The sequence below is a fragment of the Neopsephotus bourkii genome, unplaced genomic scaffold (assembly GCF_033783945.1).
Source record: "Neopsephotus bourkii isolate Nb327-2 ecotype Australia unplaced genomic scaffold, CSIRO-AGI_Nbou_v1 NB_1634, whole genome shotgun sequence".
NCBI lineage: Eukaryota > Metazoa > Chordata > Aves > Psittaciformes > Psittacidae > Neopsephotus > Neopsephotus bourkii.
In genome coordinates, this window is record NW_026902109.1 from 9,917,137 (window position 1) to 9,932,417 (window position 15,281).

Consider the following 15,281-nt stretch of genomic DNA (forward strand, 5'->3'; position numbering starts at 1 on the left):
ATGTAACCCTGAACAGTGTAGTTGTCATCTTTATGAAATTCAGTTGCAGCTGTGGAGTACCTGTGCAGATCCTGTTCAACAGGTTGTCTACGTAATCAGCATGAGAGATTACAAACACCTGCTATGTTAAGGATGCATTTTGCTCTAGGTAGTAGGTATGGTTCAGAGCAGTTTCAAATCTCTGTTCAAATCTAACAGCTGGTACTGACTGGCTCACTGACAAGCATCCATGCTTGGTGAGCATCTAGTGGCATGTAAGTGAATACAAGGAGTGACTGTGTTCTCAGGTGGAAGACACCACCTGTGGAGGGGTATGTCCATGCAAAGAGAGCATTCCCCAGGTAGTTTGGTCTAACCAAGTTGGTTGACGAGAAATTCAGTCAACCTTAAGGGCTCATCTCTGGATTAGGTAAAATCATGTCAGGTGGCAGGTCTGCTTTCTTTAAAACATTCTGGGAAAAGAAGTGCTAGCTTGTGGGTGTACAAGAATGTGAGATGTTAATGAATTGGGGAACTCGGGAATTGTGCAGCTTTTGTGGGGTTTTTTCCCTTTCAAAGTGGGTAGGAGGTCGAAAATATCCCAGTTAGCTATCTATGCCGGCTTTCCAAATGCTCTGACACCAAAAAGGTCCCATTTTTAGGATCTGCACAGCCATAACAGAGGTGCTTTACTATCTGGAGAGAGGAAGAACAGTAAATTAGCCAAGTCTCTTTACTGCTACTGCACTTTGCTTTTGACAACTTCGCTGACAGATAATGTAGCTCAGCTTTTAAGATTATTTCTCTTTTCAATAATACAAGTACTTATTTATTAGGTTTTAGCCTCCAAGGTTTGGTGGAAGTAGGTTACAAATTGTCACAGTGTAATTGTCAAAATCTTAGTTTCATTTTACTAATAAATGTTTGCATAAAATCTACCCTGAAAAATATGTTCCAAGATACAGATCTCATGTTTAGAGCTACACACCTTGATCACTGTAATTCTTTCATTCTCAAAATGTGGGGGTTTTGTGTTTAAAATGCCAGCATATATACACATTGCGCTTAAAGTGATCTGCAGTACTTTTATAACCCTGGCTATCAGTGCATACAATGGAGTAAGCCACTAATTAAATGCATCACACAGGTTTATAGCTCCATGCTAGCTACTAGAATAGTTCTTCACACAAATTTGAGAGGACACAGTAAAGACTGGGAATGATTTATCAGACATACCTTCAAAAGTTTTTCAGACAGGCAAGTTTAAGAGACAGAGATCTGTATTAGTGAGCCCCCTAGGATAACTCGGAAAAGGTATCTTATCAGTAGGCATGTAATGAATAAACAAGTGCCCTGTGAAGATTGATTGTAACTATAGAAAGCTATTGCATGAAATAGAAAACAATAATACACCAGCATAGGAGGTTTGGAAAGGTCAACTTTTTTTAATAACTGCTCTTCTCTCCAGGTTATGTCATGCAGTTACAAAGTAGTTAGAAAAAAAGCATGAGTTTCTGGGAGGGACTAGTTGTCTTTTAAAAAAAACATTCATATTCATTACATAAATAACATCTGGCACTTCAAGGGGACTCCACAGGACAAAAGCCTTACACTTCAAAAACTGTGCTTGATCCAATACTGTGTTGAGGTCAATTTTGTTGTACTCTAATATGGTCAATACTTTCAAGACCTCCTGATAACAAAAAAAAAAAAAACAACCAACCAACAAACCCAACGATCCAAAACCATGAAACAGGCTGTGTGTGTTAAGACAGTGATGAAGTTTATAGCAGCATTCTAGTTCCTCTGTAGTTTGGCCAATGATTTCTGGGTTCAGTTTCACTTTAGTTGTTCACTGAGGCAGTATCTAATTTTCAGAAAGCCCTGAAGACTCCAAAAGAATTCCCCAAACCCTAAGTATGATTGCTTACCAAATTCAGACTATCCCTTTTCTTAAAAAAAAACCAATTAAAAAATAAAAAAAAAAGCCAACAAAAAAACCCACCCCAAAACAAAAAACAAAGAAACCAAAACCTATGGTCAGAACAGTTACGTAGATACTTGATTAAAAATGTAACTAAAGTTGCTCAATAGTTTCAGCTTATAAAAATATTAGTCTGTCACCTCTATGTACTTCATGGTGATAGTCAAGCTAGTTTGAACAAGCAATAAAAGGCAGTCCTATAACAGCAGCACAGTTAAAGAAAATACATTGCCTAAAGAGAATCAGGCCTGAAGCTTTACAACAAATAAAAATTAGACTCCTATCAAAGTTAATCCCTGCTAGAGGCCCATTTTTGACTTGACAATGCGACAGCATTGATCATACAAGGCCTTACTGAAAGTGCCAAAGCCAAAATTACATCTTTAAACAAAAGTGCATGAAGTAATAATGAGCTATATGCTCATCTAGTACAGTATCTGATCTGAAGTCTGACAAGTGGCTCAGGTGGCAAGACCACTCTTTCATACGTGAAATGTACCATTTTGTTTTGTAGGTGAAATACCCAGAATGGCCCCCACAAGCGCAGATGAGTTGTTATCTTCAGATACATACTTGTATACAATTTCCTAATCCATGGATTTTTATTGTAAAAAAGACTAGTTTGGACTGAAACTAATTGAGAATAGAATCCACTATAATGTCAGAAGAAAAGAAAATTTTGTGGTTACATGTAAACTTGTGATAAGCTTTCTCAAGAAGAGGGTACATTAACAGCAAGAGGGATGGGATACAACAAAGAGCGGTAATGGCTTATTTATGTAAAGGTCAGGCCAGCCTCATTGTACACTTTGAAGACTTTCTCAATTGCATTGACATAGGCAGCTGTTCTCAGGTCCAGACCCAGGTTGTACTTCATGGCAGTACGCATGATTTGCTGAAACAGAAAAGGTTAATTGTGATTTCTGCAAGTTTCTCCATAAGAACTAAACTAGACTTTGCTTGGAGGATCCAAGTTATGAGTATAAGGAGCTGCTAGATGGGTATTAGAGCTCTGATCTTTTGTGGATCAATTTTAAAATTTCTTGATTACCCTTATGACTGAGATATGAAGGGGAAGAAAACAGTTTCCAGATTACTGCATTGTACCTTTTCATGTCTTGGATCCATGTGTACCTCAGATACAGGGAGAAACAAGGTGTTTCAAGCAGTCTTTGCCTCCCTAATTAAAAATACTGCTTAAAGGATTAATCTAAAACTGCTGATGGTAAAGTAAAGCAGTCTTAGGTATGCTTAGGCAGGTACAAGAGAACAGTGAAAAAGTTTCTGATTACTACAGCTTCTACTAGAAAATATTTCATGATTTCATGTATTAGTCTCTAATATTTAATGTATCCAGATAAAGTTGATCATCTGAGCACAAAGCAGAAATACCTCTACCTGATACTCACAGTGTCTTTCATTATCATGAACTGTTTACTCCTTTAATTGCAAAAAAATTCTGTACAATCCATTCAAAAACTTACGCAAAGTAATGTAAGTAAGTTCTTTTTCCTATAAGCATATTTACTAATGCAATATTTACCCGGGCAGAACGCTCCATTGTATAAGCCAAACCAGAGTGGACAATGTCCTTCTCAGATGCACCCTACAACAACAGAGAAGAAAATCCAAGGTTTAATCCAAAACACAAAAAGGTACTAGTTGTATATTAGGGACAATTAGTGAAGCTTGCTTGCCCGTATTCTTCTAATGACTGGTGTAAGAATTGCCTTTACTGTGTTACTTGAAGAGCTAATTATGGTCAATTCAATCCTAAAACCTCACAAGTAAGCACTGAAGACTTGTATACCTAACTTCTAGATCCATACTGCTAGCATTTTTTATTGATGTTATAAATACTGTTTTCAGCCTTCAGAACACACAGTAAGAATTAAACAAAGAAGCTCCCAAGAGTCAATAATCTATAGGGGCTACTTGCAATTGTTTTGAAGACAGTCATATTTTAAGAAGGGCGTGGATCCCCAATTCATATACTCAACATTGTATTAGCCCTGAGCAACTTCAGAATAACTTTGTTCCCATTAAAATGTGAAAACACAGAACAATAAACAATTGACGATAACCTGTATTAGGATGACTATCAGTCTAAACGTTCTATCATGGCAATTGCTGTTATTTATCATAATTTGAGACCTGGCTTCACAAAATACACGCTTTCCCTCAAATACCAGTTTGGACTGGATATAGAAATTACCTAGCCAGTTTTTATAGCTTATGCTTAACAGATCACAGCAACCGCTTTAATCCACAGAACCTATTTACCATGCTATTTGTTCAGCCTAACATTTATGAAAACATCATAATGGGTCAGCCTAAAGTCTGTTTTTATCACCTAACAGTGGTCCGAGTTTACATGCACTTCCCCTGATTTCTTCCTGAGGAAAGATGGGTTAATGTTTTTCACAACTCACTGGAGTTTTAACCCCAATCATCTGTCCCATCTCCTGAACTTGTGTTTAAAGAACCAAACCTACAGATCCTTTTAGTTGCCATATATCCCTTGACAGAGTATTACACATCTTAACTGTCTGCTGTGCTAGAAACCATCCCCTGTTCGTCATTCTGCACCTCACTCTGCTGGCTTCGTTTGAACACATCTCATTCTTGTTCATCATTCCTTACAATGAGGAATCTACCTGTACCCATCTATTTTCACGTCACTCATTCTATAGATTACTGTCTTCACCCTAGGCCTACTTCCAGCCAATAAGGCCTAGGTTAGTTCATTGTTCCATGTATGAGCACCTTCTGTATCTTTGATCATTCTGTGATCTTGCTCTGAACTTCTTCCTCATCTACAATATTAGAATATACAGAGACTTAATCTGCATGCAGTATTCAAAAGGCAGATACACTCTGTATTTATATTGTGGCATCATTAGTCAGTCATATTCTTTTCCCTTCAGAACCATTCCTAATGCTGGATTTGCTTTTTGATTGCTACGGATTTCTAAGCTTGTATTTTATCACTACCTCCAGATGACCTCAAAACTCAACATTTTATATGAAAATTTCCTCACCATGCATTGCTACACATAAGATAACAATGAATTTCACCTGCCATTTCTTTTTCCATTAACTCAGTCTTAAAGGAACATTTTACAATTTTTCACCCAGCTCTTACCTGTATTAACGTGGAGTTACAGCAACAGTGTATAAAACTGTCTGTAGTGAGAGATCCTATTGAAAGTTGTTTGGAAATCTAGCCAAACTACATCAACAAGAGCTCCAAACAAATTCTGGTAATGTTTGAGGCAGTATTTCTGACTACTTTCCATGGCCTCAAGTAAAAGAAAGAAAAAATAACGTACTTCCAGTATTCCTAAGCACTTCAGATCTTTTGCTGCTTATTTGTTTTGTCATCAGGCTAACTATGTACTAATGCCTTGCTTGAGGAAAAAACCTCCATGATGGCTATGGTAAATGGAGATAAATGGTAATAAAAGTAATGGTAAAATTTAGATTACAATTATAATATCAGAATATATATACAATAACAAAATAAACCAAGCAGCTACTACTTACCGATATCCTATCTTGAAATTCTGCTGTAGGCACAACTGGAATAGTTCCACCATGTTTCCCGAATTTTCTTTCCAAGCTTTCCTGAACAGACACTAGAAAGAGAAAAAAGCAGAGGCAAGTTAACTGATAAAGAAAGGAATGTGCTTCCTAATAAAGAAGCTGACCCCAGAACTTTCAGCATTCAATGACATGAAATGCAGACCCACAGGGACTAGGGGCAAAGGGAGTAATCTTATTTTTGTTTTCTAAGAAAAAGGAAAGATGTTGATTTTTCTTTATGTAGCTGAATGTCTCCAATAATAGACGTATTAGAGCTACAGTATAGTCACATGGCAAACAACTGTGGATTTACTGATCCCTCTTCGCTAATGTTATAAAGCTGATAGAGCAATCTGGATTAATTTTTCTAACTTGATAGACAGCACTAGACAAAATATTTCTTTAAGTTATAGATCCATCAATTATCTCCTATTGCACTTTGTATATAAACACTACTTGCTAAGAAAAAAAGCCGATGCACAATTTTAGTTTTCTTCCTTGGGACATGCTTTGATATTTTGAATTAGTATTTATTTCAATTCATGAAATGTAATTAGTATGGTTTCCTAAACAACATCAGAGTATTTCAGACGAAACAATCCTGAAGTTAAGAAAGCAGTTTAAATGAGAATTACCATAACCCTCAACTGCTTTAGAACCACCTTGAAAGGTATCATTTATAAGAAAAGGTTATATTAAAAGAATATTCAGACGTATGTTTTGTCACATCCAATATCCCAAGATTCCCACATATTTTCTACAGAATATTGCTTAAAAGAGAGCTATATCCTGCATATCTCCATTAATCTTCCTCTAGCCATGTAATGGGTATTCTGGCCCAGAAACTGGGAAGCACAAAATGACCTTAAGTGAAGCTGTAGGCCACAAGCAGATTTTTACAGTGCTGTACCAATTATATTACTGCCATTTATAGAAACCCTCTACTGTTATACATGCAAAACAATGTTACCCACTCAAACTTTGAATACGTCTCAAATACCAAGTATACAGCTCAAACCCATCCCATAAGAACTAATAAATATTTCACATAAGTGGCTTGAATTCAGTATTTTCACAAAACTGAGGAAAACGTTACTTTTATTAATTAAAAGATAACTGGAAAAAATTATGCATTTAACTTAAGTCATTAGAGTTGTAAGTCAGTTAACCTGTGAAATCTTACTCTTCAGTATTTATCAACAAGAGATTTGTGAGAAACTGCAGTGAATTCAAAATAGTTCTGTATTTCTTTCTCCCACATTCGGTGTTTGCTAGTCCAATCTATTAATTAAATAGTGAGTTAAAGCGGAACTGAGGACTTACTGAGCAAGTGGTAGTTTGAATCCCTTTCGTATTTAAAAGTCAAGCGGCCATAACTGACGTGGTTCAAGTTTTTCAGCCATTCAAAATAGGATACTGTTACACCCCCAGCATTCAGATAAAGATCCTGCACAGAAATAGTAAATATCTTGAATTGTGACCATGTGACAAAGACAGCTTTATTGTGTTAAGCAAAAGCAAACAGAAGTATTAGTTTAAACCGCAGTACAGAAGATGATCCAGTTGATACTTTTACATTACTACACGTTCTTTCTTCTGCAGTCCAGATTACTTCTACTTATTTAATAGAGAACTTGACTTTAGAACACAAAATTCAGGTGTGCTTGATTGCTTTCTTTTATTTTAACACAAGTTTTTAATCAAGAAAATTAGGGCATTCTTAGGCCATCTCAGTGAGTAAAGGCTGAAGATCAGCCACTCTTCCTAGTAGTATCACTTGATCAGGACACTCTTTCTCTGGGAAAATATTATCAGTATACCTGAATAGGTCTTATTCTTCCAGATTATCACTATAGGTAACATTTACTCTCACAATCTACAATACATACTTCTGTCAGAGTATCACCCAGAGACACAGTGTTTACAGACAAACTGGTCAGTGTTTTTACTCTGCCTTCTCCCTTTGTTCGGTGGACTAGTTGATCAAAAGTCAGCTAATACTCCAAAATGCAAGATGACAGATTTAAGAACTACTTGTGGGTTATTCTTTCTTCCGAATGTGTAGACTTCATGTAATAGCTACCTTTGGTCATTTACAGGTGCAGTAAGATCTTTAAGTAGCAGCAGCAACCTTAAGCAACACTGATACCCATTTTGTAGACATCAGTTGTTAAAAACCACTCTAAGAGAATGAATGGCTATTAATAACAGCCTTCAATAAACACCATCTTGCTACAATTCACAAAAATATTACCCTTGTAATGAACATCAAAGGTTAGAATAGAAACTTACAGGGATAACCATGATATTCCTCTCCAAGAAGATTTTGTCAGCTTCAGGAGTTGTAGGCCCATTGGCACCTTCAGCAATAATCTGAAAGGAATCACAGCAGAGTAACTCTGTTTGTGACCATGCTAATTATTTAATAGTAGTATTTAAACAGGCCTTCTCTACCTTTCATTTGCATTTGAACTCTCCAACTTACTTTTGCTTTAACCTTGTGAGCATTGGCCTTAGTCAACTGCTTCTCGCTGGCAGCAGGGATAAGAATGTCACAGTCTATTTCCAGAATACTGCCCTCAAGTGTCTGTGCTTTAGGGAAGCCCATGATTGTCCCGTGTTGCTGTTTGAAGAGAACAAACCAGTGTTTATAGTGTGTGCGTGTGTACTCGTTTGCTTTCCTTCCTTTAACTTTCTTTTTTGAAAGAAGGGAGAAGCAACAGTACTAGAAAGACAGCATATAAAATAATTCCTATCCTTACTTAGATTAGACATAAAAAAAGCAAGCTACAAAGCTTGGATAACAGTCAAAGTTCCCATGACTGAGGCGTAACTGCTCTCTGGCCAAAGACACTGATAACTATTTGGGCTCTGGATTATTTAAACAAAACAAAAATCCCCAACAAAACAAGGAAACAAAACAAAAAAAAAAAAAAAGCCCTTCAACTCTTAAAACACATAGCTAATACAACAGTTCTCAAACAACTGAAATGACCGACCAGTCTGCTACACACAGACTAAGTTGCATCATATAAAATTCAAAACTCCCACTTTAAAATTCAGTACTAGAATGATAACCTTTGTTTAGCAACAGAATCTTTTCATTCTTTTGAGAAAGGGGTTGATAAAAGCATTGAATTCTCCCTGTGTGAAAGAAGATGCATCAAATAAACCCCTTAGAAACTAAGTAGAAGATCACATTTTAGTGCCTGTGCACTGTCCCCTCAAGTCTGCTTCACTTTGAAACTGAAATAAAAATACCATATCCAGTTTTCATTATAAGCTACAATTCACACTGACAGACAGGTTTTCATTTTTTACAGAAACAATCAATAGGTAAGAAGCAGTAAAAGTGCACTTTAATGTCCATATGCTTGTGATTCCCAGTCAGGAATCCTTCAGGAACCTTTTTGCTCTGGTTCCTTCAGACATTCTTCCTATTTTAGTAATAAGAAAGGCAAAATAATCACGAATTCCAATTCTGAAACCAAAGTAATTAGCCTGCACATATTCAAGCCTTTGTCATTTTTCTGAGAGTCAGGTCAAAGGGTAAAGAAAACTAACACAGCCATTCGTATTGTGTATAAGGAGAAAGCCAAAAGAATCAGCATTCCTAAGCCATTTTATAAGTACTAATTGCAGCATGACTTAAATATCACAAATTAACACCTGTCTACACTCATCCTATGTACTTACAAAGCCGACAAAAATGAAACTCTCCTCAGCTAAATTTCATACCAGTTTGTAATCTTCTAGTTCCTTTGGGTCAATCCCATCAGGATTCCAGATAGAACCATTAAACTCTCCAACAGCAATACATTTTGCTCCAAAACGATGTAAGTATCTCATAGAATGCAAGCCGACGTTACCAAATCCCTATAGGTGGAAAGAGAAAGGGAAAAGTAGTTAACCCTTCATCTAAAATGATGATTACTGCTAAGGCTTATATAGCTTTAAATAGTTAATCTACTGGCATATCTTGGTATCAGATGATGTGTATAAGAAAGATGGAAAAAATCTACACACATTCTATTCCAGTCTGAATATCATTGTAGAAATTCTGCATTGTAGCCAGCAATGTACAGTTGTACTATGTTTTTTATACTGGAAATACAGAAAGGAAGCACTAATGCTACTATGAAAGTGCCAAAACTACGATGTTTATTGACATAAGAGTGCACCCTTAGCAAGTTTGCCAATGACACCAAGCTGTGTGGTTCGGTTGATACGCTGGAGGGAAGGAATGCCATCCAGAGGGGCCTCAACACACTTGTGAGGTGGGCTGATGCCAACCTCATGAAGTTCAACCAAGCCAAGTACAAAGTCCTGCATTTGGGTCGGGGCTAATCCCAGGCACAGCTACAGGTTGGGCAGAGAAAAAACTCAGAGCAGCCCTGCAGAGAAGGACTTGGGGGTGCTGGCTGATGAGAAACTTAACATGAGCCGGCTTCAGTGTGCGCTTACAGCCCAGAAAGCCAACCGTATGCTGGGCTGCATCAAAAGGAGTGTGACCAGCAGGTCAAAGGAGGTGATCCTGCCCCTCTGCTCTGCTCTCATGAGACCTCACCTGGAGTATTGTGTGCAGTTCTGGTGTCCTCAACATAAAAAGGACATGGAACTGTGGAACAAGTCCAGAGGAGGGCCATGAGGACTATCATGGGACTGGAGCACCTCCCGTATGAAGATAGGCTGAGAAAGTTGGGGCTGTTCAGCCTGGAGAAGAGAAGGCTGCGTGGAGACCTCATAGCAGCCTTCCAGTATCTGAAGGGGGCCTAAAAGGATGCTGGGGAGGGACTCTTCGCTAGCGACTGTAGTGATAAGACAAGGGTTAATGGGTTCAAACTTAAACAGAGGAGATTTAGATGGTATATAAGAAGGAAATTCTTCCCTGTTACGTTGGTGAGGCACTGGAACAGGCTCCCCAAGTAATTTGTGGCTGTCCCATCTCTGGCAGTGTTCAAGGCCAGGTTGGACAGGGCCTTGAGCAACCTGGTCTAGTGTAAGGTGTACCTGCCCGTGGCAGGGGGGTTGGAACTAGATAATCTTAAGGTCTTTTCCAACCCTAAGTATTCTATGATTCTATGTATATTTCAGAACAAGCACTGTTCCAGAAGGATTTACGGATTTTTTTATGATGATTCAAAGGTTGGACTAATGTTTTCAGGCCAAGAAATAAACTAAATACTAATTTAATTTGGGTAATAAGGGCTTATAAGTGTAAAACCATCTCACAATGCAAAGCATTAAACGAGAATATCATTAATTCTTCACATTAAATCATATTTCTAATACATTTCTGAAATGGTCCTGTACAAAATATATTTCCCAAATTTAAATTCATACAATCTCGCATTTTATTAGTATGTTTTACATATTGACAGGTGTAGAAAACCTAATTATTCAATATTCTGAAAGTAAAGGAACACAGGTGCAGACCAAAAGGTCATACGATCCATGTCAAAAGTTTGTAGTAAGATTCTATGCTGGAAAAAAGCTTAATATTGACTTCCTGTATAACACAGCTCCAATTATGTTTAGATGTTCTTATGGCCATGTCTTCAGTCTAAGTTATGCCTAAGCGCCTGTTGGCAGCCCTCTGCCAGGCATGAAAATGCCAAAGTGCAGGGAGATGAGTGTGCTGATGGGTCTGTGAAGGGCAGAGATGTCTCAGCCCACTGGGTAACTAGAAGACAATTTGGAGGTTACAATTACTCTACTATTTTTAACCAACAGTGCATTGAAAACAACAAAGCAATCTCTCAGATCCTCCATTTAACATGCTGTTTGAAGGTGGACAGAAAAAGTTATTTCTTTGAAATTTTAAGAATAATAATGTATATTACTGAATACCAAACCCCTCCATAATTCAACTGCATAAATCCTGAGGTCTTATGAACACCAAAGACTTACGTCTCAGGATAAAGTATTGGTTTCTACTTTTCCAACTGCTCAGTACAAAGTGGAACAAAAACATAACCCTCAATTCCTTCTCTCCCTAAATGTTTCATTACAAAACAGTGCAATCAATTGTTTGTAGGCAGAAAGAGTGTCACAGCTCACTAAAATGGATGCAGTGCCTTAGTTTAAAGAGCTCCTGTAATAGTATTTCACTTTGTTCTTGCAGCCTATATTTATAAAGACCGGAGACTTGGGCTTTGTGGCTATAGAGTGCAACTGGAAGTTCATTTTTTTAAAAATAGTCCAAAATAAAGGATACCTGTGTTGCTTGAAAAGTGTTTTAAAAGTTTGAGAGTAAAGGTTAACTTGGAAGTTGTAAAACCTTAACAGGATTTACTGCTATAGCCCTTTTTAAAAGCAGCTCTACTGGAAGTTTGTTTACTACTTTTTCCCAACAGCTGAGGAAAAAAGTTACCTGAACAGCAAATGTTTTATCTCCAAATCCAGGAGTCATTCCTAGTATACTCATATATGATGCTTCATTGATGAAATTTTCAATTCCATGGAAGAGACCACGACCAGTTGCAGATATACGTCCATGGATCCCACCCTGGCTGATGGGTTTACCAGTTACACATGCATGTGCATTAATATCCTGTAAAACAGTGAAGGACTTGTGAGCTGTGGAAATAATCAAAGAACAACTAGAACTAGAAGTTTTGTACACTTTAGAGATAAGGAAAAACAGGAATCATGAGTCAGAACATGTTATAGTCTATATACATTTAGTTTCTAACGATTATTTCCTTCCTCACTTTGTGTGAACACCTCAGAAGTACTCTAGTAGCTGTCAGGAAATTTGAGTAAGGCAGTAATGGATATGCTCTGTAATTTTTCATTGTATTATAGTGTATATGTTCACTTCAGCCTGTACTTAGTTAATTATGGTGATATCTATGTTGTACTGTTATCAATATGCAGACTTGACATATGAAAAAGCTTTTTGGGTATGTTTCTCAAAGTTAGCTCCTATTACAGGCATGATCTTCATCATTTTTCTTGATATTTTAATCTTTAAAAGTGCTCAGACATATCTTGGACTGGTTTTTAATCATCTTCAAAATGCTTAGTGTTCCTTTATACTAAAGTCAGTTATTTTGAAACAACAATACTAGCCAACCATCTTGTTGTCAGAATACAGGGATGATTAATGTCAGAGGAAACTCTACAAGACAAAGGTCATATGAAAAGTTAGAGAAGTATTTAGTATGTTTATCCAGAAAAGCGACATATAATCAAGCCTGTATCCTTAATTTGGTGGTAATAAAATTAAACTTTCTATATGCTAGACAGCTAGCCAAGATAAAACAGACTACTTAAAACCAGTGCTAATTTTTCAAATTGAAATTAATAACTTGAAAAACTACTTCCAAACTAGACACAGTTTGGGTCTCCCTCTTCTGTCACCACTGGTTCCCATGCTCCCACACCCTAGGAGCACAGTCACGCAGTTGGCTTGGCCACCAATACAAATAAAAGTTTAGGGATGAAAGAGAATCCACTGAAATGAGTCTGCCAGCAGCCGGATGGATTTCTGTTCCACCAACCGCATGTTCACTGGGAGGCTCCCTCCTCTCCATTACTTACGCCAAATGCATTTGCATGCCTGTGGCGTGAGTGCAAGATGCTTGGTGAGAAGAAGGAAATGAGCAGACAAAAGTAAGTGGAGGCAGAATGACAGGAGATACTTAGAGCCTTAATGGAAATGAAAACTATTTACTGTTTGAAAATGACTATGAGTTCATATATAAAGCAAAAGATAACCCCTCTTTAAAAACAATAAAAATGATGCTGGGCTTGACACAAAATTCCTAATTCCGTTTCGCAAAATATGGCTGCATTGCTTTCATTAAGCTGTATGCTCCCTCTGGTGGTGTATCAACTATAAACAACATCTGTGGTGGTGTTCTGCTAGGAACAATTTGGCCTGGTGTTTTGACGTTATTTTTAGGTTTTTGTTCTGTTTCAGACTGAAACTGCATTTTAGCCTTCATGCGTTCACAAAGGAGGAGGTATCTTTTATAAATACTTGAAGAAATACAGCCTCCCACCATATACAATTTGTATTTATTACAGTTCCTTCACATGTCCCAGAAGTCAGTTGGATGTGTCAGGAAGTACAAATAGAGTGGAAAGCATGAATTTAGTAAAAAACTTCAGCTATATATAATTCAGTGATCCAGCAACTTAAGGTGGATTTTCTGGAACAGTTAACATGGTAGTTATTAAAGACTTGCATGGTTTGGTAAGGAAATAGAGCATGAGGTGAGGGTAGGCCTGGGTCCTCTTAAAAGTCACATATATGAACCACAGTCAATGTCAAAGTCCTAAAAACTTTGGTATTAAGTCAATCAAAAGATGTTTAACACATCTTGTGTGAAAAAGAAAGACCATGGCTTTTAATGAGAAGCTTCTAAAATGGCTCATGACTAGCATTAAAGACTTCTATATTAGAACTTAGTTGGCAAAATTGTGACACTGAACTTTTGCTTGTTTGTTAAATTCTTCTTACGCTGCACTAATACTCTCCTTGTCTCTCCAGCTTCCTGGATCTGCATATTAGGTTTCAAGCAGACCTCCCCTATCTGTTTATATCTGTTATTTGACTTATTCTTTCCACTTCAACCTCCCTGAACACATTTGTGTTCAACCACACTAACTCACCAGGTCTGTAGATTTCTCAGACAGATCACTTTCACTGATGAGCTATCTTTCCATTAATCCGAATGTAGTCCCTTGCACAGCTTCCACTTGTTTTTCTGAATTACAGTTAGTTTCACTTTTGTTCCATGGTCATTTTCTGCTCTTCATTCCCTTCCCTTCTTTCCCCATAGTTACTTTCGTGTATTTAGTATTCCTTAATCACCTTTAGTTTTGTTCTTGGTGTCTCAACAAGAACATCTTGCTCTACAAATTGGTTTTGATAGATTACTCCCCTTGTCCAGAGTTCTCACCTTCCTTCTCTGTGCCGCAGCAGTTCAAAAGTTCCACTATGGCTACTATTCTCTCCTCCATGTACAAACAACTAATCCAACAAAATTAAGTGATTTTTTTCCTTATTTCAGTTCTTCAATTAACTTTTCAGAAACATATCTAAATTATCTTGGGGTGTTGATTTTTTTTTTTTTTGGGGGGGGGGGTTAGCTGGTTTTGTTTTTTTTTTTAGTCTTCAAGAACAGGGTACTGCCATGCAAAGAGAGTATAGGATTATAAGAAACTTGTGGCATAACTCATGTTGCATTTTTATCCTCAGCAGTTGCTGGTTTGTTTTCTTTTGTCACTGAAGTTATGTGCATACGTGGGACTACACAACTAGAGGAGATGGGAAGGGGAAAGAATAAGAAATTAATCATTTAAAAATCTTCCCCTGTACCAGTGTTTAGTTTTCCACCTATTAAAAACTCTGAAGTTTCTGTATAAAACTGTATGTGAACTATTAACAAAGACAGCAAACATTAAAGCAGGTCATGCGTTGTGAGCCCTCTGTGTCAGCTGTAGTACAACAGTGCAGTTGTATCACAGTGAAACATGCATTTTAGTGCAGCGATATTAAATGTTAAAACTTAAAATGCTTTGAGGCAGTAGTTTTCTTAAACATTGGAATTTTAAGTTATGACTGAGGGAGCAAGTTGCCATTCTGTGTGTTGAAGTCATCATTTTGGTTTTTTATCAAGTTTAAAGTTTGAAATAAAATATTTATGTATGTGAATAAGAGAAAATAATGTTGTATAGCAATATCCCTATTTAACAAGCAACTTGGTGTAAAATTAATTTA

At 37.2% G+C, this 15,281-nt stretch overlaps 1 protein-coding gene across 1 annotated transcript in view; it reads right to left on the reverse strand.

The window, feature by feature from the left end:
• Positions 1-1,401: 1,401 nt before the first annotated feature.
• GLUD1 (glutamate dehydrogenase 1) overlaps positions 1,402-15,281 on the reverse strand; it is a 32,670-nt gene continuing 18,790 nt past the window's right edge. Inside the window, exons 6-13 of the mRNA XM_061373737.1 lie at positions 11,922-12,101; positions 9,287-9,424; positions 8,034-8,171; positions 7,841-7,921; positions 6,872-6,995; positions 5,510-5,601; positions 3,507-3,569; positions 1,402-2,858 (exon numbers count right to left, since the gene is read on the reverse strand). Of these exons, the coding sequence (XP_061229721.1) occupies positions 2,739-2,858; positions 3,507-3,569; positions 5,510-5,601; positions 6,872-6,995; positions 7,841-7,921; positions 8,034-8,171; positions 9,287-9,424; positions 11,922-12,101 (936 nt within the window). The 3' untranslated portion in view covers positions 1,402-2,738. The remainder of the gene's footprint in view (positions 2,859-3,506; positions 3,570-5,509; positions 5,602-6,871; positions 6,996-7,840; positions 7,922-8,033; positions 8,172-9,286; positions 9,425-11,921; positions 12,102-15,281) is intronic.